Genomic DNA, 23,525 nt, shown 5'->3' with positions numbered 1-23,525 from the left:
CCCAGACTTTCCAAGTTTAAGAAAGAGGGAGAACTTGGAAAGTCTGGGATGCAGACCATCTGACACCTGGGACGGGTTAATATCTTTCTCATTCCTTCCCGCCCCTCCGGTCCCCCCTCCCCCTCCCTTGTTCCTCCATGTGAAGCTCTCATATATATTCAGTCTTTTGCCCTAGACAGGTAGCTTATGATTAAGGACTCCTCTGTTTTTATACATTCAGTCCGAAACGCGTAACGTTTACCCTGTCTGTTACTCCTGGACTGTGCGGTTCTGGCTGGAATTTTAAAGCATACTTTCTTCAATAAAGGATCAAAGATTTTTTTATGGAATTGGTGCAGAGTTCAAATCTGTTCCTTCCTTACTTCTGCTATACCGATGTGGACTAGCCGGAGAACTGCGAGCACCCTGGAATATTTAAAGGACCAGGGGACAGGTGAGCTGAAAAACACTTCCTTTTTCACATTTCTATTTTGGAGGTTAAAACCTGGAGAAAGATGTTTTTTTCTGTATTTTATTTCAAATAAAGATTTTTTTCAGTGCTTGTGTTTATTTCTTTTTACTTACAGATTAGTAACAGGGGGTCTCATAGATGCCTTCCATTAATAATCTAGGACTTAGTGGCAGCTGTGAGCTGTTATTAATTCCTTTATTACACCGATTGCCAGCACACCAGTGCAAACGGGATGAGCTGGGTAAAGTTCCGGGTTGTGACAATCCTGAGGGGCTGTAGGGCTGCTATTTCTAGGCCCAATAAGCACGGGTCTCCCCAGCCTGAACATACCAGCCTCCAGCTGTAGGGCTTTATCATGGCTGGGTATCAAAATTGGGAGGGACTTCATGCCTGTTTTTTAAATTATATATTTAATTAAAAAAAATGTGGTTCCTCTCATTATGATACACAACCAAGATAAGCACATGGCTGTGGTCTTCAGCCTGTAGCTGTATGCTTTATCTGTGCGAGTATCATAATATGGGGTGCCCTACACCATTTTTTTTTAATTAATTTATTTTTACACCACGGTAGGAACCCGCAGACAAGGTCTATGATTGGTTGTAGTCAGACACTGTCACACACGCCAGGGGCATGTCTCACTACAACCAATCCCGGACACCAGTGGGCGAGGGAAGCAGACTGCTGGTGGGCGGGAGAATTAGTAACTATGGATAAGAAATAAAGAGCGGCCATTGAAGAAGAATGAGAGACCTGGAAGCAGTTACAGCCACGTTAGAGACTCGGTAAGTATGAAGCGCTTACTTCATTCTTATTTTCTTTATTTTTCCTTTATTTTATTGTTATTTCCAGAGTTGCCAGACCCAGATCATTACCCGGAGTTCCCTGAGAATTCCAGGTCCGGCACTCGGGTACATTTGAAACCGCGTGGATCCGGACTTTTACAGTCCAGGTCCGTCCATCACTAGTAATGAGTGCAGTAATATACTGACTGGTCACCAACTTTTGTAGTTTTTAGCAGCACTGATGGCACCACATGACCGTGCCATATCACACAGTACCCCTTAGGTGTTAAACCGTGGTTACTTTTACAATGTAAGACCATGCGTCACAAAACAAGCCTAAAGGGGGCTTTACACGCAGCGACATCGCTAGCGATGTCACTGGTGAAAGCACCCGCCCCCGTCGTTTGTGCGTCACGGACAAATCGCTGCCCGTGGCGCACAACAACGCTTACACCCGTCACACGGGACTTACCTGCTTAGCAACGTCGCTGTTGCTGGCGAACCGCCTCCTTTCCAAGGGGGCGGTTCGTTCGGCATCACAGCGGCGTCAATAAGCGGCCGCCCAATAAAAGCAAAGGGGCGGAGATGAGCGGGCCGAACATCCCGCGCACCTTCTTCCGTCCTCATTGCGGGCGGCCGCAGGTACGAGGTTGTTCCTTGTTCCTGCGGTGTCACACGTAGCGATGTGTGCTGCTGCAGGAACGACTAACAACCAGTGTCCTGCAACAGCAACGATTTTATGAAAATGAACGACGTGTCAACGATCAACAATAAGCTGAGTATTTTTTGATCGCTACCACTCGCTCTGAGCTGTTACACACAACGACTTCGCTAACGACGCCGAATGTGCGTCACGGAATCCGTGACCCCGGCGATATATCGTTAGATACGTCGTTGCGTGTAACGGGGCCTTAATAGTCTTACAATGTAAAATGTGACCTCTGCGCCACATGGAAGACACTGTGTGATTCAGCAGGTCAGAAATACCAAAGTGGACTTGTGCTCCGCTGAAAACGGCAAACGGTGAGTATGTAACTGCACTCATTACAAGTAAAATGTGGTGAAAAAGCCACATCCTATGTAGCAAAAGTATGATAAACTTGGAGAACTCTTGTGAACTTTACACTTGTTGATGTTCCTGCATTCCTATTTACCAGCATAAAAGTTAGGGAAGGTCAGTAATTTCACAGACTCGAGAACACATCGAGATGCAGAATTATTGTTCAACAGTCACATAAATCATTTGGAAAGATTATTAACCAGAAAATTGGTTATGCTTTTGTTATAACAAAGCGCAACGTGCAGTAATAAATCCAATGCTGACATTACTGTTAAGTTCAAATGAGGCGAAAATACTTATCAGCTTTATCCTCACAAGCAAAACCTTATCAATACAACTTGTGTGGACAGGCGCGAGTGAGATTTCCATGTGCCCACAAATCAGAAAGTTCAAAAACAAGTTACAACTAAAAAAGATTTTACATAAGTCGCTGAACAGGTTGTAATGTAAAGGAAGGGTAAGATTATTCCATGTCCTTACATAGCTTCCTGCTCAAGACAGCGATACTACAACGTAATAGAAATATGGCATCCATATAATTCCAGATGGAGTGATGAGAAAAGAAATGTAGTAGCCGTAAAAGTAAAAAATATAATAGACTCTGAAGAATAAATGAAAGGTCATTTAGGAACTAGAAAAAGAAAACTAAAAGATACATATTAAGCAGAAATTCTATAAAAATATTTTTGAAGGGGTTGTCCACTACTAGGACCACCCCTTCTGATTCCACGTTTCCCTCAGGTAAAATATGAAAGTCTGTAATCAACTGCCGTGGCGGCGCCATTCCAGCTGACTTTGTGATGTCACGTGAGCCCCGTGTCCAATCAGCATCAGCTTCCGTCTCCCTGCCTTAGATCAAACTAGTTAACAGGAAGTGAGAGCTGCGGCTGCAACTTACTTCCTGTTGATTGCTCCGGTGTCCGATGGCGTGGAGACAGGAACCAGTGCTGATTGGATGTGATGCTCGCGTGACGTCACAGGAGCCGCGGCTAAGATGGAACGGCGCCAATACGGGAGGGGTGTATAAACTTTTAGTTTACCTGGGGGAAACGTGGAATCAGAAGGGGTGGTCCTAGTATTGGACAACCCCTTTAATACACATGAGCAGCCTAAAAGGGATTTTATCTTCTTTCTACCACAACCAATTTTTGCTTTCATCTTTTTACCACCATTCTTCTAGGGGCTTAATTTTTGACAGACTGATTGTACTTTTTAATGGCTGCATTTATTGTAACACATTTTTATTATCGTTCTCCACCTTTATGCATATCACAAATAGTGTGGAGCGATAAATGATATATATTATTAGATTACAGTTTTAAATGTAGAACGGTTTGAGTCTCAGTTTAGATTGGATTATTGTTGAGGAAAAGGTGGGCTAGGGTGGTAGTGAAATGATTATTGATCCTCTTGTGATATCCACTTGGAATTGTTAGGAGTCAGGAAGGAAGGGATGTAACAATCATAACAGTCTCCAGCTCCTCGAAGAAAGATGTTAACCATAATCGTAAGGGTGCTTTACACGCTGCGACATCGCTAACTATATATTGTCGGGGTCACGTCGTTAGTGACGCACATCCGGCGCTGTTAGCGACATCGCAGCGTGTGACACCAAGGAGCGACGATCAACGATCGCAAAAACGTCAAAAATCGTTGACATGTTGCTCCTTTTCATAATATCGTTGGTGGTGCATGCCGCTGGTTGTTCGTCGTTCCTGTGGTGTCACACATCGCTATGTGTGACACTGCAGGAACGCCGAACATCTCATTACCTGCGTCCACCGGCAATGAGGAAGGAAGGTGGTGGGCGGAATGTTCCGGCCGCTCATCTCCGCCCCTCCTTTGCTATTGGGCGGCCGCTTAGTGACGCCGCTGTGACGCCGAATGAACCGCCCCCTAAGAAAGGAGGCGGTTCGCCGGTCACAGTGACGTCGCTAGGCAGGTAAGTACGTGTGACGGGTGTTAGTGATGTTGTGCGCCACAGGTAGCGATTTGCCGGTGACGCACAACCGACGGGGGCGGGTATGCTCGCTAGCGATATCGATAGCGATATCGCAGCATGTAAAGTGCCCTTAAATCTTGTATTTTTGTTTTTGTCCATTTTTAGCAGCTTTTATAGGTAGCGCAACACATTTCCCCTCTCACCAGGCTAAAAAAAAATAGAAAGATTATGAGAAATAGGTGAACAAGTAGAATGATCTAGATGTATTTCTAATAATGTATTGTATTGTGTTGTGTTTTCCTTTGGGTGGGTGTATGTATACCATTCTTCCAATCAAGGGTAATTTTTCCATTGATCTATTTATGTTTCCTGGTTTTCTTATATGGTATCCACCTTCTGTAATACTGAATATACCTATAACGTCGATATTTGTTACTTTACCCATCGGTGGTGCTTCCTATATACAGTATACCGTGTTTCCCCGAAAATAAGACAGGGTCTCAAAGTTTTTACTCTGAAAGATGCGCTAGGGCTTATTTTCAGGGGATGTCTTATATTTTCCCATGAAAAACAATTCACATGTATTCTTGATCAAAAAAAAAAAAATCAACATTTATTCAAATATAATCATGTCATCATCATCTGGAACGTCAACATTTTGTGTTAATCCTATTACTGATTCAGATGCACATTTTCTTATCTGATCTGCTATTCTCATGGTGCAGAACCAGTCCTATAGTGGTGGGTACATGCCATATTTACAATGGTTTAAATTACCTGCTTAAATTTATTATTCTTTATGTATTACGTTTTCCCCCAAAAGAAACAGACACCCCCTAAAAAAGTCGCACTTCACAGACCCCAAACAATTACCATTGGGCTCTCACATACAAATCGGTGTCACTTTCAGGTCCCCGTGCGCTCTACAGTGGTTGGTTCCCCCTGGTGGCTGAAAGCAGTATCACTCGCGTGGAGTGATACTGGTACCCAATCTGATTGTTCTACATTAGCTGCATTGCACTGCAGCTCTCACAGTGAGGGACCTTACAGCAACCTTGATCTCTGTGTGAGAGCCTATCACCATCAGCACTTGCCAGCTGTAATTGTTTGAGGTCTGGTGAGTGCCATTTTTTTTTTGTTTGGGGGGGGGGGGGGGGGGGGTGAAGTGGACTGCTTTCTTTTGGGGGTGTCTGGATTCTTTTGGGGGTGTTTCCTCTCTTTGATGAAGAGTCCTGCTGTAGTCGTCATCTTTTTTAGCTGCTTGGACATTTCCTTACGGAACCGCAACTAGGGCTTATTTTTGGAGTAGGGCTTAGATACTAATCATACCCCAAAAAGCCTGAAAAATTCTACTAGGGCTTATTTTCGGGGTAGGTCTTATTTTCGAGGAAACAGGGAATCTGTGTACATGTTCACCAGTGTATCTAGTGCAGCTACTTAGCCATTTACCATTATATTATACTTCGCATGCACACAGGTTTTGTCTATTTTTCTACTTGTCTACGTCTGCCATTTTACTTAAAACCTTAAGACTTGACCCACCCACCCAAATGTATTTCCGTAGGTGTGAAATGACCTTCGTCCCTATTTATAGTTAAAGGGAACCTGTCACCTAGAATATGCTTTCTGACCTATCAGCAGACGCATGTGTGCCCTAATTACACCTCCCTACCCATCCCTGTGGTGTAAAATTGTATAATATGAAAGTAATAAAAAAACTATTACCTTCATATTTCCTATGTAAATAGCAGGGTATTTGGTCCCATGGGCGGTGCCTTGCCCTATGGACATCTGCATACTCTCCGTGGTATCACGCCCCTGTGAGTGTGATACCATGGAGTCACATGAGCGACGTCCCCGTCGCTCATTCTATCCTGCACATATTGCCGCAGGCTTCTTTTCTGGGTGTTCACTCGCCGGCTTCAGACGTGCACTGCGGGTCTGAAACCGACAAGGAGAACCCGGAAGAGAAGCCTGCCACAATGGTAAGTATAAACGTGCGCAGGATAGAATGAGCGACGGGGACGTCGCTCATGTGACTCCATGGTATCACGCCCACAGGGGCGTGATACACGGAAAGTATGCAGACGTCCATAGGGCAAGGTGCCGCCCATGGGACCAAATACACTGCTATTTACATAGGAAATATGAAGGTAATAAAACATTTTTTAATACTTTCATATTATACAATTTTACAGCACAGGGATGGGTAGGGAGGTGTAATTAGGGCACACGTGTCTGCTGATAGGTCAGAACGCATATTCTAGGTGACAGGTTCCCTTTAATGTAATTTTTTCTTTAACATAATAAAATGTATTTGATTTTTTATTCTTTGTCTGCCCTTTTTTTCCCTCCTTTTTCATTGTTATCAGGGTTATGATATCGTTAAATGGTTGTCCAGGTTGATCACAAAAGTCTACAGTCACACTGACATTAAGGAATAACGTTTGGAACTCCATTCTATGTCTGAACTGGGTGCAAAAAACCTAAAAAACATCACTATGGGGAGATAAGGTATGCACACCAGTGACTATGGAAGGGGAATACATGTAATAGCAGAAACTGCTGTGTGAATACTGACATGAAAAATTCAATAGCTATGTGTAAGAATGAAATGTGAAAAATGGAACCTGCATTACTGCCATGAATAGATGAATAAAGAGAAATTTAGCTACTGAATTGATCAATGCAATAGAGCCCCAACACTACGCCAAAGTATTTCTCTACGTTGGGGTCCCTAGCTTGTGTGTGTCCTCTCATGCAGTTAAAAAACTTACCGTGTATGGGAAGCTGAGACCCAGGCTATATATACGATGTGGATTGGCAATAGGTGTGTATGGGGAGGGTTCACAAACGAAAAACTACTAACATTAAGGAATAACGTTTGGAACTCCATTCTATGTCTGAACTGGGTGCTGCTATTACATGTATTCCCCTTCCATAGTCACTGGTGTGCATACCTTATCTCCCCATAGTGATGTTTTTTAGGTTTTTTGCACCCAGTTCAGACATAGAATGGAGTTCCAAACGTTATTCCTTAATGTTAGTAGTTTTTCGTTTGTGAACCCTCCCCATACACACCTATTGCCAATCCACATCGTATATATAGCCTGGGTCTCAGCTTCCCATACACGGTAAGTTTTTTAACTGCATGAGAGGACACACACAAGCTAGGGACCCCAACGTAGAGAAATACTTTGGCGTAGTGTTGGGGCTCTATTGCATTGATCAATTCAGTAGCTAAATTTCTCTTTATTCATATATTCATGGCAGTAATGCAGGTTCCATTTTTCACATTTCATTCTTACACATAGCTATTGAATTTTTCATGTCAGTATTCACACAGCAGTTTCTGCTATTCCATGTATTCCCCTTCCATAGTCACTGGTGTGCATACCTTATCTCCCTACAGTCACACTGAGTGATTGTGGACTTGTGACTCCTCACATTGTGGCAAGACCGAGCGGTTATGTGACTGCAAGTATGCACTCTGCATAATTCTGGCCACATTCCAACTAGACGTGAGCAGCCCTGATCAGTCCACGTAAATTGAGCGGGACTGCGTACGTCTTACCGTCGACTCAAGAGAAGCCTTATACCGCTCATTGTGAAGCAATATAAGGATTCACAAGTCACAGAATGACTGCAGACTTTTGTGATAAACCTGGACAAGCCCTTTAATACCTTTGGAAACTTTACATCAATTGCCTTATAGAATTAGTTCATATGAAAATCCAACAGACGAAAATCCTGCACGCCTACATACTAAATCAGAGGGACGGTAGGGTGCCAGAAATGTAGTTGGATTGGAATAAGGCATTGTGCCTGAGCTCTTAACCTGGCGAATATTCGTGTGCATCTTCAAAATACCTTAATTTTTAGCCTTGAATATGGAAGCAGAAGTAGCAATTATTTAAATGAACCCATTCCATTTTTTTTTTAAACCAGATGAATTCATTAATGTCTAGATTAGACTCCGGGGAGAACATTCAAATCTAAGACTAAAATCAAAGCAAAGTGATTAGCGAGTATGAGGTTCAGTCAAAATAAGTAAAGTATATACAGGTAGGGGAGGCGGCGAGAGCAGCACCGAGAAGAAGTATTTATAGAAAACCGAGAATATTGCCTCAAGAAGAAACCAATTAAAGAGACAAGCATGCGTTCATTAATAGAACATACCAATAATCTAGCACCTAGTGGAAGACAGATTTTCCAGCTTATCAGACTGATTTTTCATAAACCAGATACATCAAACTCCGGGACAAACAGTAGAATAAAAATGACCATATGCAAAATATTTCCAATACTTTTTTCCTAACCCCATGGTCACAGAAGGACTCCTCCTCTCTACTTGACTATTTATTAAATTCCTATGATGTGGTCTCTTTGCTGAAAAGAGACAATATTCGTGATGGCTCATATCTTTAAGTCACTGTCAAATTATTGGCTATTTAGTGTCTCTGCCTTTGATGAGAGGTCTGTGACAACCTCTTGCATTTTAGATGGGACCAGATGCTGTCCCCGTCAGTCACACTACTACCATATAGCGGTGAGTTGGAGAATTCAGCTGGATGGGACCAAACCTGGTCCCAATCTTTTTTTTTTTCTGTATGTTAAGACTATTTGGCAAAGGGAATTTGACCACCCCGGTATCTGAATATTACAGTTTGCTAGTCACATGTTTGCCCCCATTAAAATAAAGACATTTACGGTATATTCATCTCTGGTGCCGTCTCCTGTCCAGCGATGTCGGCCCTCGCTCTCCTGGGCCTCACATGAGGTTGTTATATCACCCGAGCCCTGACCCCAATCCATGACGGCTTCCCTCTCCCCACCTTCGGACGTATGAGTAGTCGGCAGGTAGTGAGAAAGTAGCGGCAGCCCTGACTTCTTCCTGATTACTTACATGTATAAAGGCGGAGAGAGAAGCCGGTGCTGACGGGGCACGGGACTCGTGTGACATAACAACCTCATGGGAGCCTCAGGAGAGCAAGTGTCGACAACGCTGGAATGGCGCTGGCACAGGAGGGGAATATAAGCTTTTTATTTTAATGGGGACAAAGGTGGGGAATGAGAAGGCGTTATCCAAGTAGTGGATAACCGCTTTAATTCCAATGGCTTTAAAATATAAATATCTGGTAGTTAAGATATATTACAATTTGCTTATTGCCTTGGTTCTGTACATTTACTAATAGTAAACAAAATCCTTTGCTAACTGGGAGATCCTGACTACAACTTGTCTTCTCCGTAGTCAGGTTTATCAGTAGAAGCTACATTTCGACTTTCATTACACTTTCTCTCTTGTAATTGATCCTGCAGCTAAATCCTCTCACTCACATTTCACTGACTGAAAAGAATCCTCAAGAAAACAGAAAGGACTTGGGTTTGGACTTGGGTTTGAAACCAAAGTCTGCCTTAAGGTGCCCATACTCCTGAGAATAAAGTTGGCCAAACGCAACAAAATCGGTAGGATTAGCTGTCTATCTAATATCTGGTGGGCTCCCAACTCTTCTCTGACATGATAAAAATTAGGCATGGTAAATTGATTGCTATATCCTTTTGTTCTCAGGGGAAATAAGCTACATTTTGGTTTATTTCACATTAAAAGCACATGCAGCTGGGCTGATCCACGCGGAGGTGAGAGCTGATGACCGAACACTCTCTATATGTATCCTAAGTGTTCTTCACAACAGTAACTCTAAGGCTGCTTTCACACTTACGTTGTTTTGCATCCGTCACAGTCAGTTGTGTGACTGATGCAATGGATGCGTTGCAGATAGTGGCACAACTGATGTGACTGATGCTGCAAAACAACGATCCGTTTTGTTGTTTTTTTTGTTTTTTTTTCCAGTTTTAACAGCGGCAGACTATTGTGAACGATTAGCTGATCGCTCTCAAAAGCCGGCCGCCCAGCTGATCGTTCTCAAAAGCCGGCCGCCGGACGATCAGCTGATCGTTCGGCCATCGAGAGAGAGTAAATCAATATTTCTGTGATTAAAAAAAAGCTGAGCATGTGCAGTGAAAAAATAAAGGATTCCGCCACTCAAAAAATGCTACATGCTGCGTTCCCTCCGCCCGGCGGTCACTGATGGTCACCGACAAAACAACTAATGTGCCACGGGGCGGATGCAACACAAGACCATCCGCCCTTAATAGAAGTCTATGAGGAATAAAAGGTTTCCTGCAACGGTTACCGCAACTCCTCAAGGCGGCGGATTGCAAAGGATGCCGCACAACGGAAGTGTGAAAGCAGCCTAATTTAGATTTCTTCTGATGAGCTGTTGTGATAATGTAGAAGTCAGAGCAACAAGAAATCAAAATGACTGAAAACCAACGCATGTTTTATAGGTACAAATATTGTGCAACTTAAAAAAAAAATCTTAAAATACAATTTCTTAGATCTTTTTACCAAAAAGTCTAAGTATACAAACAACAAATACCTTATCTCTCAATGTGGCTATTATACTATATTTTCACTGTTAATCAAGATATTTCATTTAAAGGGAAACTGGCAAGTGCAAAAATGCTTTTAACCTGCAGATATGGGGTTAATCTGCAGGTTGTTAGGGTTGGGAACTTGCCCGATGCCTGCACATCGAACCCCACTGCCAGGGCAGTGTTCTAGTTTCAGTCACGGGGGTGGTGCTGAAGCAGGTTCAGTCACCCTTATGTATGGAGAGCGGCGGCAGTAACCGCCCTCTGATACCCGAGTCTAATGCTGTTTCCATTTACTCCCGGCGGGGGGAGGGGGGCGATGGGCAGGTTCCAAAAGCTATTAGCCTGCAGATAAGCCCCTTATTTGCAGGTTAATAGTGTTTTTTTTCTTTACGTGTCAGGTTCCCTTTAAGCCAGTTTCACATGTTTATTTTCCTTTTTTCGTACAGGGAAACCTTAGCAATTTTGATCAGTGTTTTGGATTAAGTTCTCACCAGTATTTAGTAAGTGTATCAGTTTTTTTATCAGTGTTTCATTAGGTTTACTCATATGCAAAAAATCCCCAAAAAACTGATGGAGGCTTTTCAAGCTTCGGTCAGTGACAACACTAGGATGCAACTAGGACGCCATCAGTGTGCTTTCCAGAGTTTTATTTCTGATCCATACATTTGCATGGTTGAGTCTGATCAATGCATAGGATCAACAATGGACACGCATTCCTCAAAAAGAACATGTGAACAGCTCCATAGATTATAATGAGTGTGTTGTTTTATCCATGGATAGCATATCGGACGTATGAAGTGGGGTGATATAACCTTTGTGTGTCCCTGTGGCTGTTTTACCTACCTAATTCAAACTGTGCGGAGAGATTCCCACAAGCTTGTCGAACTTCTTCACTGTTCCAGCCCAAAGGATACAAAGCGCAACCAGATCCAATCAGTAGCCCTGTGAGGAAACGAGAACACATTATTGTACCAAACTATGTAGGAGCGTGACATCAGCTTCACATGAGAGAAGAAGCGAGAGCAACACGTACACAACATCAAAGATCATAACATATCTGTATCAGATGTTTATAGCTACAAGAAATTATGCAAATGACAGAAACGTAGGATTGGGATAAATGGATAAAAAAATCAGGAGCAATCAATAGGTGCTGTCGGATTTTTCTTTTTCTCTTTATTAATTTGCTACACGTTTCAAGGATAAAAACATCCTCTTCCTCAGGCAGAAACGTAGGATTGGGAACTTCATATTACACATGCTGCAGCTCCCACTCCCTCCACAATGACCTCTGCACATGCTCATTTGGTGCTTCAATAAATATAATAGGCTCAAAGTCTTTTTATTGTGGCTAATGTACATGTAGATTTCCTAAAATTACAGAACTTAGAGTCTTAAATGGGAAGACTTTTCGAAAGAGTGTTACAATATACATTTAAGACAAAATCCGGATTTAAACAAAAGGTCATTTTCTGAGGACACATTGGTACACAAGTGACAACCAACAGAGCTGCACTTGTTATCACAAAACCACAAAAACAACATAAAAGCCCCAATCTTTTTGAAATCACAAAAATGTGCAATTATCCACACTCAAAAGCAACAAGAGAGAAACTGCAAAAAACATTTTCTTCTTTCCTATTCACAAAGATTGTCAGAGCAATGTAAAGTGACAGTGTATACAGATGGTGAGAATTACATTTACATGAGTTTACGACTAGTGTCTGTAGCCAACAACACGGGCCAGGAGGAGCGAGAAAAACTAAAATCACTAATTCAGCTGAACTGAGGCGGAATGCTTAAGTTGCCCAGATCATTACCGAGAAATGTGGCACCTAAGCAGCAGCATCTGTTCAGCGTCATCACTATCAAAATAATAGATCACAGACACAGACAAACCCTCGTCCCAGTGCTCCAACCAAACCAGTATGGAAGTCTAACCTTATGGGGCTCAATGCCACCAAGGAAATATTAATGCTAGCAATACCAGGCTTTCAGAGAGGTTTTACTTGCAAAAATTAAACTGATGTTCCACCTTGGCACTGGAAAGTGGCTGTACATTTATCATATCTAAGATAGGAGAGGGAAGAAAGGGTTAATCCACCACACTCTGGTATATACTGTAGGCTTGAAACAAGATGAATTCTAGTGATTTAATTCTACGCGTTTCGGAGCCATGGCTCCTTCTTCAGGAGTAATCACTAATGTAGAATGTATATTTGAGATTAATCCTGAAGCAGCAGCCATGGCTCCGAAACACGTAGAAATAAATCACTAGAATTCATCTTGTTTCAAGCCTACAGTATATACGGCAGCACGGTGGATTAACCCTTTCTTCCCTCTCCTATTTGATATTCAGCAGCCCGATATAGTAGTTGTGGCTTTTCACAACTAGCCCAGATAAGCTTTTACTTGTATTTTGACTTAAGGCCGCTTTACACGCAACGACATCGCTAACGTGATGTTGTTGGGGTCACGGAATTAGTGATGCACATCTGCTCTAGTTAGCGACGTCGTTGCATGTGACACGTACGAGCGACCACTAACGAGCGATAATACTCACCTTATCGTTGACTCGCTGTCCAGTTACCAAATATCGTTGCTTTTTCAGGACGCAGGTTGTTCGTCGTTCCTGCGGCAGCACACATCGCTATGTGTGACGCCGCAGGAACAAGGAACCTCACCGTACCTGCGGCTGCCGGCAATGAGGAAGGAAGGAAGGAGGTGGGTGGGATGTTCGTCCCGCTCATCTCCGCCCCCTCCACTTCTATTGGGCGGCTGCTTAGTGACGTCGCTGTGACGCCAAACGAAACGCCCCCTTAGAAAGGAGGCGGTTCGTCGGTCACAGCGACGTCGCTAGGCAGGTAAGTAGTGTGACGGGTCCGAGTGATGTTGTGCGCCATGGGCAGCGATTTGCCCGTGACGCACAACTGATGGGGGCGGGTACGCACGCTAGCGATATCGGTAGTGATATCGCAGCGTGTAAAGCTGCCTTTAGCCCATTATCCCAGAAAAGACCCTATTAGCGCCTTATTGTCTTTCCAGCGACCTTTCTCATTTAACATGTATAGTCAGCCTACCTGGTGCCCACCATGTACCTCCAACCCTCCTGCTGCCTTCTCCTTTGCCTGGAGTGACTCCTTCTCACGGCACAGGAGAGCCAAGGAGGCTCCCTCCACAATTACCGCTAAGCTGCCACTGCGAGGAGCATCTTGGATGCAGAAGGACCGAGAACCAACACAAGCTACTGCAATATAACAAATTATTTTGTAACTTTTTTTTATTATACCAAATAAAAGCTGATTTCTGATAGGGTCACTATTTTCCATTTCCCCCCCACAATTTTGTGTCCATTTACCCACTTTATCAAGGAAAAATCATCAAGACGCATTGATTAAGTATTTCCACTCGTTTATAAAGCAACAAAATTGTATGCATGGCTGCCCGAGCCACAAGGCAACAATGCTAACCGCTGAGCTAATGTGCCGCCTCCATTCCTTGGTCTCCATTATTAGGACATTGTGTCATTCACTTATTTTGGTACTTAAAATATGTAATCTGCTTTCAATTTATAAAAAAAAAATGTAAAAAAGATTTAAAAATTCACATCAGTGATGGAGAAAGAGAAAGGCCAATATGTGTTTTAAAAATAAACGTTATTAAAATAGGTTTAAGAAAAAAAAAAATCAGAGCAATGCATTACAAAACTACAAATACCGAGGTCTGAAAGGGTAGAATTGTTTGAAATTATATAAAAATCACCTTTTATTTGTCAATCACTGAACTCGGTAACAATATTGGAAAAATGTGATCACGTACAGTTTTTTCACAGACACGGACTCCATAGGCTTCCAAAAAAATAGAATTCTTTAGGGTTCCAAAAGGAATTCCTTCCATACCTTTCTGAAGACAGTGCTCTTGTGTATTGCAGGGATGTTCCTGGGCTGATGGAAAAATGAAATATTGAGTACAATATGAACAGGTGGAGACTATAGATTCAGCCCAAAAAAACCCCCAAAAATTCTGAAAGCTGCTACTGCACAATGGCAGCAAGTAAGTTAACTATGAGGATCAAGTATGGTCAATATGTGATGATCTGAAAGTTCTCTCTTTGCTCCTTAGGCAGTAAGGAGTAGAGATGAGCGAACCGGTCGCGGTTCGGCTCGAGGTCGGTTCGCCGAACGGAGCTCCCGTTCGAGTTCGGTTCGTCGAACGTTCGACGAACCGAACTCGAACGTATAGGCTATAATGGGAGGCAATCACAAACATATAAAAATGCATTATAAATGTACACAAACAGTTAATAAACATTGCCATAACACTTACCGGTCCTCGCGATCCCTTCTGCACTCTGTCTCCTGCCGCTATTCCATCCGATGATCGCTGAATCCTCCCGGTGACCTGCACTGCCAGCAGAGAAGCAGGACCTATCGTGACGTCAAAATAGCCATGTGACCAGTCACGTGGCTATTATCTCATTGGCTACAGACTGGTCACATGACTATGACACGTCATGTAGGACCTGCGAGTGCATCTCTCCGGTACACGGTGCACATATGTGTATCGCCGTGTACCGACGACATGCTCTAGCACACGGTCGACTCCCCGTTCCGTTAGGGACCGGCTGACACAGCCGGTCATTAACGGAGATCACCGTTGCCATAGCAACGCAGTTAGCGGTGACGTCACCGCTAACCGCGGCTCCGAGAGCACCGTTGCTATGGTAACGCGTCTGTCAGCGTTACCGCTAGCAGCCAGCAGTGATCACTCACGGAGTGAAGGCTGCACGCTGCTTCCCGATTGTAGTGAGCATTGTAGTTAGGATGGAGGTTCCCCAGCCCCAAGTGATGAGCTGGTGAATCTCATCCTTCCTCACTACAATCGTCACTACTACTACACTAGAAAGAAAGAAGACAGAAGAGCAGGATCGTGGAGGGCTGACAGGGGTAATAAAGATGGAGTCTCTAATGTGTCTGTGTATTTATTTCTATTAAAGTATTTTTTCTCTGTGTGGTGTCTTTTTTTAACCCTTTATTGGAGATTCTTAATGGCCGGGTCAAACGTGCCTGACATTAAGAATCTCTGGCTTAATACTGGCTGGTAAAACAAAGCCAGTATTAACTCATGATTACCCAACAAGCCACCCGGCTCCAGGGCTGTTGGAAGAGTTGGATACAGCGCCAGATGATGGCGCTTCTATGAGAGCGCCATTTTCTGGGACGGCTGCGGACTGAAATCCGCAGCAGAGGCGCCCACAAACCTCGGGCTAACCTGTGCTGCGGATTCCAATCCCCAGCTGCCTAGTTGTACCCGGCTGGACACAAAAATAGGGCGAAGCCCACGTCATTTGTTTTTTAATTATTTCATGAAATAAGTGAAATAATTAAAAAAAACGGGCTTCCCTATATTTTTGGTTCCCAGCCGGGTACAAATAGGCAACTGGGGGTTGGAGGCAGCCCGTGGCTGCCAGCTGTACCTGGCTAGCATACAAAAATATGGCGAAGCCCACGTCATTTTTTTGGTGGGCAAAAAACTTCTGCATACAGTCCTGGATGGAGTATGCTGAGCCTTGTAGTTCTGCAGCTGCTGTCTGCTCTTCTCCATACAGACAGACAGCAGCTGCAGAACTATAAGGCTCAGCATACTCCATCCAGGACTGTATGCAGAAGTTTTTTGCCCCCTGAAAAAATTATGTGGCTTCGCCATATTTTTGTATGCTAGCCAGGTACAGCAGGCAGGTACGGCTGCCCCCAACCCCCAGTTGCCTATTTGTACCCGGCTGGGAACCAAAAATAAAGGGAAGCCCTTTTTTTATTATTTCATGAATTTCATGAAATAATTAGAAAACAAATGACGTAGGCTTTGCCCCATTTTTGTGTCCAGCCAGGTACAACTAGGCAGCTGGGGATTGGAATCCGCACCACCGGTTGGCCTGAGCTTTCTGGGCCCCACTGCTGCGAATTGCAGTCTGCAGCCACCTCAGAAAATGGCATTTTCATAGAAGCGCCATCTTCTGGCGCTGTATCCAACTCTTCCAGCACCTGCCTGCTATACCTGGCTAGCATACAAAAATATGGCGAAGCTCACGTCCTTTTTTTGTAGCTTTTTGGCAAAAAAAAAAAAAAAAAATGCTTCCCTGGATTTTCCATTGCCAGTGAAGGTAACACCAAGCAGTGGGGGTTAGCAGCCAGTAGCTGCTTGGATTACCCTTAGCTAGCAATACAAAAAATGCAGTGGGAGCTAACATATATTTTTTTTAATTATTTATTTAAATAACTAAAAATAAAATGGGCTTCCCTGTATTTTGATTGCTGGACATCACAGTGCTGTAAAAATAAATCTTTAAAAAAATGACGTAGCGCTCCGCGGTATTTTTGATTCTCAGCGCAGATAAAGCAGACAGCTATGGGTTGCCACCCCCATCTGCCTGCCGTTACCTTGGTTGGCAATCAAAATACAGGGAAGCCCATTAATTTTTTCTATTTAAAAAATAGTTAAAAAAAAAAAAATTACGTTGGGTCCCCCCATTTTTGATAGCCAGCTAGGGTAAAGCAGACGGCTGTAGCCTGAAAACCACAGCTGGCAGCTTTACCGTGGTTGGGGATCCAATGTGGAGGTCCCCTCAGGCTCTTTTTTATAATTATTTTATAAATATTAATAATTACACAATAAAAGTAGGGGACCCCCCAAATTGGATCACCAGCCAAGGTAAAGCGGACAGCTGTGGTCTGGTATTCTCAGGGTGGGAAGGTCCATAGTTATTGGGCCTTCACAGCCTAAAAATAGCAGGCCGCAGGCACCCCAGACGTGGCGCATCCACTAGATGCGCCAATCCTGGCGCTTCACCCCAGCTCATCCCGTGCCCTGGTGCAGTGGCAAACGGGGTAATAAATCGGGTTGATACTAGCTGTAAAGTCACCTGAGATCAAGCCCAGCAGTTTGTGATGTCATGGCGTCTATTAGATACCCAACATCATAAACTGTCAGTACTAACAAAAACAAAAAATCGACAAAAGAAATTTATTTGAAAAAACAGTCCCCAAAACATTTCCTCTTTCACCAATTTATTGTAAGAAAAAAAATAAAGGGGTCCCACGACGACTCTGGACCGTCTAGAATATGGGGGGGAGACACTCAGGGAACGTATCCCCCATTTTCTAGGAGTGCGGACCCTTCATGTGAGGAGTGTGGGTGCAATGAATCTGCACTCACTCTCCCCGGGTCCACAGCAGCAGAGTCCATGTCGTAATGGTTGCTACCAAAGCTGCAATGCCCTGCTCATGAGGTAAGGGCATGCCTAATCAGGAGAACTACTGTAGAGGAAGCTCTGCTCACTGGTATATAGGTGCTCAGAGGTAATAATAGATAAAATTAGTGAGTAACCTCGGCACTCTATATCTCCCAGACTAAGTCAGTAAGTCACAATGGATAGTAATGCAAAATCACTCTTTATTGGTCCGTATTAAGAAAATTTTTTTTTCATAAGCATATATGTTTTTGTCCAAAACAAGTTACAAATGACGTTTCGGCCTGAGCCTTCGTCAGATTGGACTTATCTGCATGTAATCATGAAAAATGACAATAATCAGTATCACATAAGAGTGAGAGAACAATAACATAAACTCGAACAATGTAGAGGTACAATTGGGATGCAGCAAAAAAATTGCAACACAGCAAGAAATGAAACACATGATACAAATGTCATAATACAGTACAAGGGACAATATAGTAATGACAAATATGGGGTCAGAGTAGACTTAGACAGCTCTGGTACGAAAGAGATGTCAATCATAAAGTAACATGTGCAGTAGGTGTAGAGCTACACTATGCATGGCAGAGCTAATGGGTAGACCGACCATAGAAAAAGTAGAGAAAAAGTGGAGAAAAAGTGGAGAATAAGTGGAACATAAGAGGAGAAAAAGTGGAGAAAAAGTGGAGAAAAAAGTGGAGAAAAAGTGGAGAAAAAGTGGAGAAAAAGTGGAGAAAAAGTGGAGAAAAAGTGGAGATTAAGAGGAGAAAAAGTGGAGAAAAAAGTGGAGAAAAAGTGGAGAAAAAGTGGAGAATAAGTGGAACATAAGAGGAGAAAAAGTGGAGAAAAAGTGGAGAAAAAAGTGGAGAAAAAGTGGAGAAAAAGTGGAGAAAAAAGTGGAGAAAAAGTGGAGAAAAAGTGGAGAAAAAGTGGAGAAAAAGTGGAGAAAAAAGTGGAGAAAAAGTGGAGAAAAAGTGGAGAAAAAGTGGAGAAAAAGTAGAGATTAAGAGGAGAAAAAGTGGAGAAAAAGTGGAGAAAAAGTGGAGCATAAGAGGAGAAAAAGTGGAGAAAAAGTGGAGAAAAAAGTGGAGAAAAAGTGGAGCATAAGAGGAGAAAAAGTGGAGATTAAGAGGAGAAAAAGTGGAGAAAAAGTGGAGCATAAGAGGAGAAAAAGTGGAGATTAAGAGGAGAAAAAGTGGAGAAAAAGTGGAGAAAAAGTGGAGCATAAGAGGAGAAAAAGTGGAGAAAAAAGTGAAGAAAAAGTGGAGAAAAAGTGGAGCATAAGAGGAGAAAAAGTGGAGAAAAAGTGGAGAAAAAGTGGAGCATAAGAGGAGAAAAAGTGGAGAAAAAGTGGAGAAAAAGTGGAGAAAAAGTGGAGCATAAGAGGAGAAAAAGTGGAGAAAAAAGTGAAGAAAAAGTGGAGAAAAAGTGGAGCATAAGAGGAGAAAAAGTGGAGAAAAAGTGGAGAAAAAGTGGAGAAAAAGTGGAGAAAAAGTGGAGCATAAGAGGAGAAAAAGTGGAGAAAAAGTGGAGAAAAAGTGGAGAAAAAGTGGAGAATAAGTGGAACATAAGAGGAGAAAAAGTGGAGAAAAAGTGGACAAAAAAGTGGAGAAAAAGTGGAGAAAAAGTGGAGAAAAAGTGGAGATTAAGAGGAGAAAAAGTGGAGAAAAAAGTGGAGAAAAAAGTGGAGAAAAAGTGGAGCATAAGAGGAGAAAAAGTGGAGAAAAAGTGGAGAAAAAAGTGGAGAAAAAGTGGAGCATAAGAGGAGAAAAAGTGGAGATTAAGAGGAGAAAAAGTGGAGAAAAAGTGGAGAAAAAGTGGAGAAAAAGTGGAGCATAAGAGGAGAAAAAGTGGAGAAAAAAGTGAAGAAAAAGTGGAGAAAAAGTGGAGCATAAGAGGAGAAAAAGTGGAGAAAAAGTGGAGAAAAAGTGGAGAAAAAGTGGAGAAAAAGTGGAGAAAAAGTGGAGCATAAGAGGAGAAAAAGTGGAGAAAAAAGTGGAGAGAACGTGGAGAAAAAGTGGAGAAAAAGTGGAGCATAAGAGGAGAAAAAGTGGAGAAAAAGTGGAGAAAAAGTGGAGAAAAAGTGGAGCATAAGAGGAGAAAAAGTGGAGAAAAAAGTGGAGAAAACGTGGAGAAAAAGTGGAGAAAAAGTGGAGAAAAAGTGGAGCATAAGAGGAGAAAAAGTGGAGAAAAAGTGGAGAAAAAGTGGAGCATAAGAGGAGAAAAAGTGGAGAAAAAAGTGGAGAAAAAGTGGAGAAAAAGTGGAGAAAAAGTGGAGCATAAGTGGAGAAAAAGTGGAGAAAAAGTGGAGAAAAAGTGGAGAAAAAGTGGAGCATAAGAGGAGAAAAAGTGGAGAAAAAAGTGGAGAGAACGTGGAGAAAAAGTGGAGAAAAAGTGGAGCATAAGAGGAGAAAAAGTGGAGAAAAAGTGGAGAAAAAGTGGAGCATAAGAGGAGAAAAAGTGGAGAAAAAAGTGGAGAAAAAGTGGAGAAAAAGTGGAGAAAAAGTGGAGCATAAGAGGAGAAAAAGTGGAGATTAAGAGGAGAAAAAGTGGAGAAAAAGTGGAGAAAAAGTGGAGAAAAAGTGGAGAAAAAGTGGAGAAAAAGTGGAGAAAAAAATGGAGAAAAAGTGGAGAAAAAGTGGAGAGAAAGTGGAGAAAAAAATGGAGAAAAAGTGGAACACCCTTTGGTACCTTTCATGTGGCACTAAGGGGTGCTTAGCTTTGTATTTAGCCAAAAAAATGAAAAAAAAATGACATAGGGTTCCCCCTAGTTTTGTAGCCAGCTAGGGTAAAGCAGACGGCTGCAGCCTGCAGACCACAGCTGGCAACCTCACCTTGGCTGGTAATCCAAAACTGAGGGCACCCCACGCTGTTATTTTAAATTAAATAAATAATTAAAAAAAAAACACGTAGGGGTCCCCCAAAATTGGATCACCAGCCAAGGTAAAGCAGACAGCTGGGGCCTGATATTCTCAGACTAGGGAGGTCCATGGTTATTGGAATCTCCCCAGCCTAAAAATAGCAGGCCGCAGCCGCCCCAGAAGTGGCGCATCCATTAGATGCGCCAATCCTGGTGCTTCGCCCCAGCTCATCCCGCGCCCTGGTGCGGTGGCAAACGGGGTAATATTTGGGGTTAATACCAGATGTGTAATGTCACCTGGCATCAAGCCCTGGGGTTGGTGAGGTCAGGCGTCTATCAGATACCCGACATCACCAACCCAGTCAGTAATAAAAAAAAATAGACGACAAACACATTTTTATTTGAAAAAACACTCCCCAAAACATTCCCTCTGTAACCAATTTATTAGATTGAAAAACAAATCCAGGTCTGGTGTAATCCAAGGGGTTGCCATGACGATCCACACTGTCCCAGTCAATGAAGAGCAGGATGTTCCCCATTGACTGGGAGAGCAGTGCAGTGACCTGAGCTAACATCAATGGGTCAGCCCAGGTCACTGCAGGGGGGTGACAAGTGCTGCTGTCAGCGAGGTACATTACCTGCGCTGATCTCCAGCACACTGACAGCCCCTGTCACTGAGGTCAATGACCGGCGCCTTCACAGCAAGTATCGCGAGAGGTCCGTGACGTCACCGCTAGTCAGTCTCGGGTCGGAAGCGATAGGTGATGTGACAAGCGGCGGCCATGGAGGACAGTGACAGCGCTGAGGTCGGGATGGCGGGACTTCATCACCGCAGGTAAGCCGAGCGAGCGAGCGAGCGAAGCGAGCGAGCGGGGCGGGCGGGGGGGGATGGGGGGGATGGGGGGGGATGGGGGGGGGGGATGTGTGTGTGTGTGTGTGTTTGTGTATGTATGTGTACATGCCGCGGGCAGGAGGGGGCGGAGCGAGCTGAGCGGGAAAGTGTGGGCTTCCTGCACGTAACTAAGATAAACATCGGGTTACTAACCAAAGCGCTTTGCTTGGATACCCGATGTTTATCTTGGTTACCAGCTTGTGGCAGGCTGCCAGCGATGGCTCCTGCACACTGTAGCTGTAAAAAGCCCTGCTTTTTGCTGCTAGAACCGTTCTCGAACGTATCTAGAACTATCGAGCTTTTGCAAAAAGCTCGAGTTCTAGTTCGATCTAGAACATGCCCCAAAATCACTCGAGCCGCGAACTGGAGAACCACGAACCACGAACCGCGCTCAACTCTAGTAAGGAGGATACACAAACCTCCCATGCTTTTTGTGTAAAATGCGACAGCTGACATATGACTCATCACTGGAGGAAAAAAAGTTGACCAACGAAAAGATTTTGCAACCTGGACTCAACAACATAGTTGCAGAAAGTTTATTTGGTCCCACTAATGCTCTCCTGACACCACCCGACCTTAAGCTTGAACTGATGAAGCAGTTTGTGAAAGCTCTACCGAAGGAAGGAGAGACTTTTAAGTACCTGTTTACCAATATTTCAGGGACTGTCCGAAGCAAAACTGAAGGAAGGCATTTTTGTTTTGGTCTGGATAATCGAAAATTCATGAAGGACGACATGTTCGAAACAAAAATGAAAACTGTTGAGAAAAGGGCTTGGTATTCTTTCAAAGAAGTCTAAGAAATTCCTACAACAAATATCCATTATTATAGTCTAATCTTGGAGAACATGCTGAAACATTTCAAAGTCCCATTTGGACTGCTTTTCTGAAAATCTTAGTGCTGCTAGCAAAGAGCAAGGAGAAAGATATCAAGGAGGTGAAAAGACGATGACAAGGTAGACGGAACATGACAATGATGGGGGACAACTGCTGGAGGCTTCACAGAGAAGATCTGCAGGCCTTCTACAAGAGAAAAGGGATCAAGAGAAGCTTTGGTACACAATGAGAGCTGTCAGTCAATGCCGGGCATTCTTAAAGCCAATGCTCTGAGTGCCGGGAGGAAGGACTAATTGCTTTTTTATACCCGAATCAATGAAAACCAGTGGCTCCTGGGAGAAATGAAGTTCATTTTCTCCCCAGTGTGGCATGTTCAGTACTGCAGCTGGGCACATTCCTAACACCATTAACCACACAGCTGCAATTTAATTGAATTACGAGACTTGACAGGTTCCCCTTAAAGAAGTGGTGCATCAACTTGTTTTCTGCAGGAGCACACTGTTCCCAGCCCCTGGTTTTCTGTTTTGCCAGGGTCAGTGCGCTCAGGAAGACTGACAGTTTGGACTAGCGGTGTAGTTACACCACTTGTCCAAACTAAACGCTCTCCCAGGCTGCTGGCAGAGGCAGCACTGCCTCTGAGGGGAGAGAGGAAATCAAGAGCACTCAAACTGGACGGATCCAATTAACGAGGCCAGCTTAATGGTCACACCCGCAGGCTCTTAGGCATATGGCATGCTAAGAGCACATGCTTCTTACCTAGGTGACCACTATCTGACTCTGCAGGGTCGTCGGTAACCTAGTACATTGCACAGTTACTTATTTTTAAAAGTACTTGGACACTTTAACCACATATGAACTAGAGAAAATCGCTTCAAATCCATAATTGTAGAGAAAAAAAAATTAAATATTAGTTTACTTGATTCAAAGTTAAAGTATGTATCTAACATTGTTAAAATGTTGGTCTTGTTATCAAAGTAATTTTTGACTATAAAGCATAAATACATTTACTAATGT

General features: G+C 43.3%; 1 protein-coding gene across 1 annotated transcript in view; it reads right to left on the bottom strand.

Annotated features, from left to right (window-relative positions):
* The window catches only part of LHFPL6 (LHFPL tetraspan subfamily member 6), a 254,066-nt gene that overhangs the window by 5,590 nt on the left and 224,951 nt on the right, over positions 1–23,525 (bottom strand). Inside the window, exon 3 of the mRNA XM_075337307.1 lies at positions 11,520–11,618. Within this exon, the coding sequence (XP_075193422.1) occupies positions 11,520–11,618 (99 nt within the window). The remainder of the gene's footprint in view (positions 1–11,519; positions 11,619–23,525) is intronic.

Source organism: Anomaloglossus baeobatrachus, chromosome 2, assembly GCF_048569485.1.
Source record: "Anomaloglossus baeobatrachus isolate aAnoBae1 chromosome 2, aAnoBae1.hap1, whole genome shotgun sequence".
NCBI lineage: Eukaryota > Metazoa > Chordata > Amphibia > Anura > Aromobatidae > Anomaloglossus > Anomaloglossus baeobatrachus.
The sequence above is the reverse complement of the archived record's forward strand: the minus strand, read 5'-3'. Positions and strand labels throughout refer to the sequence as shown.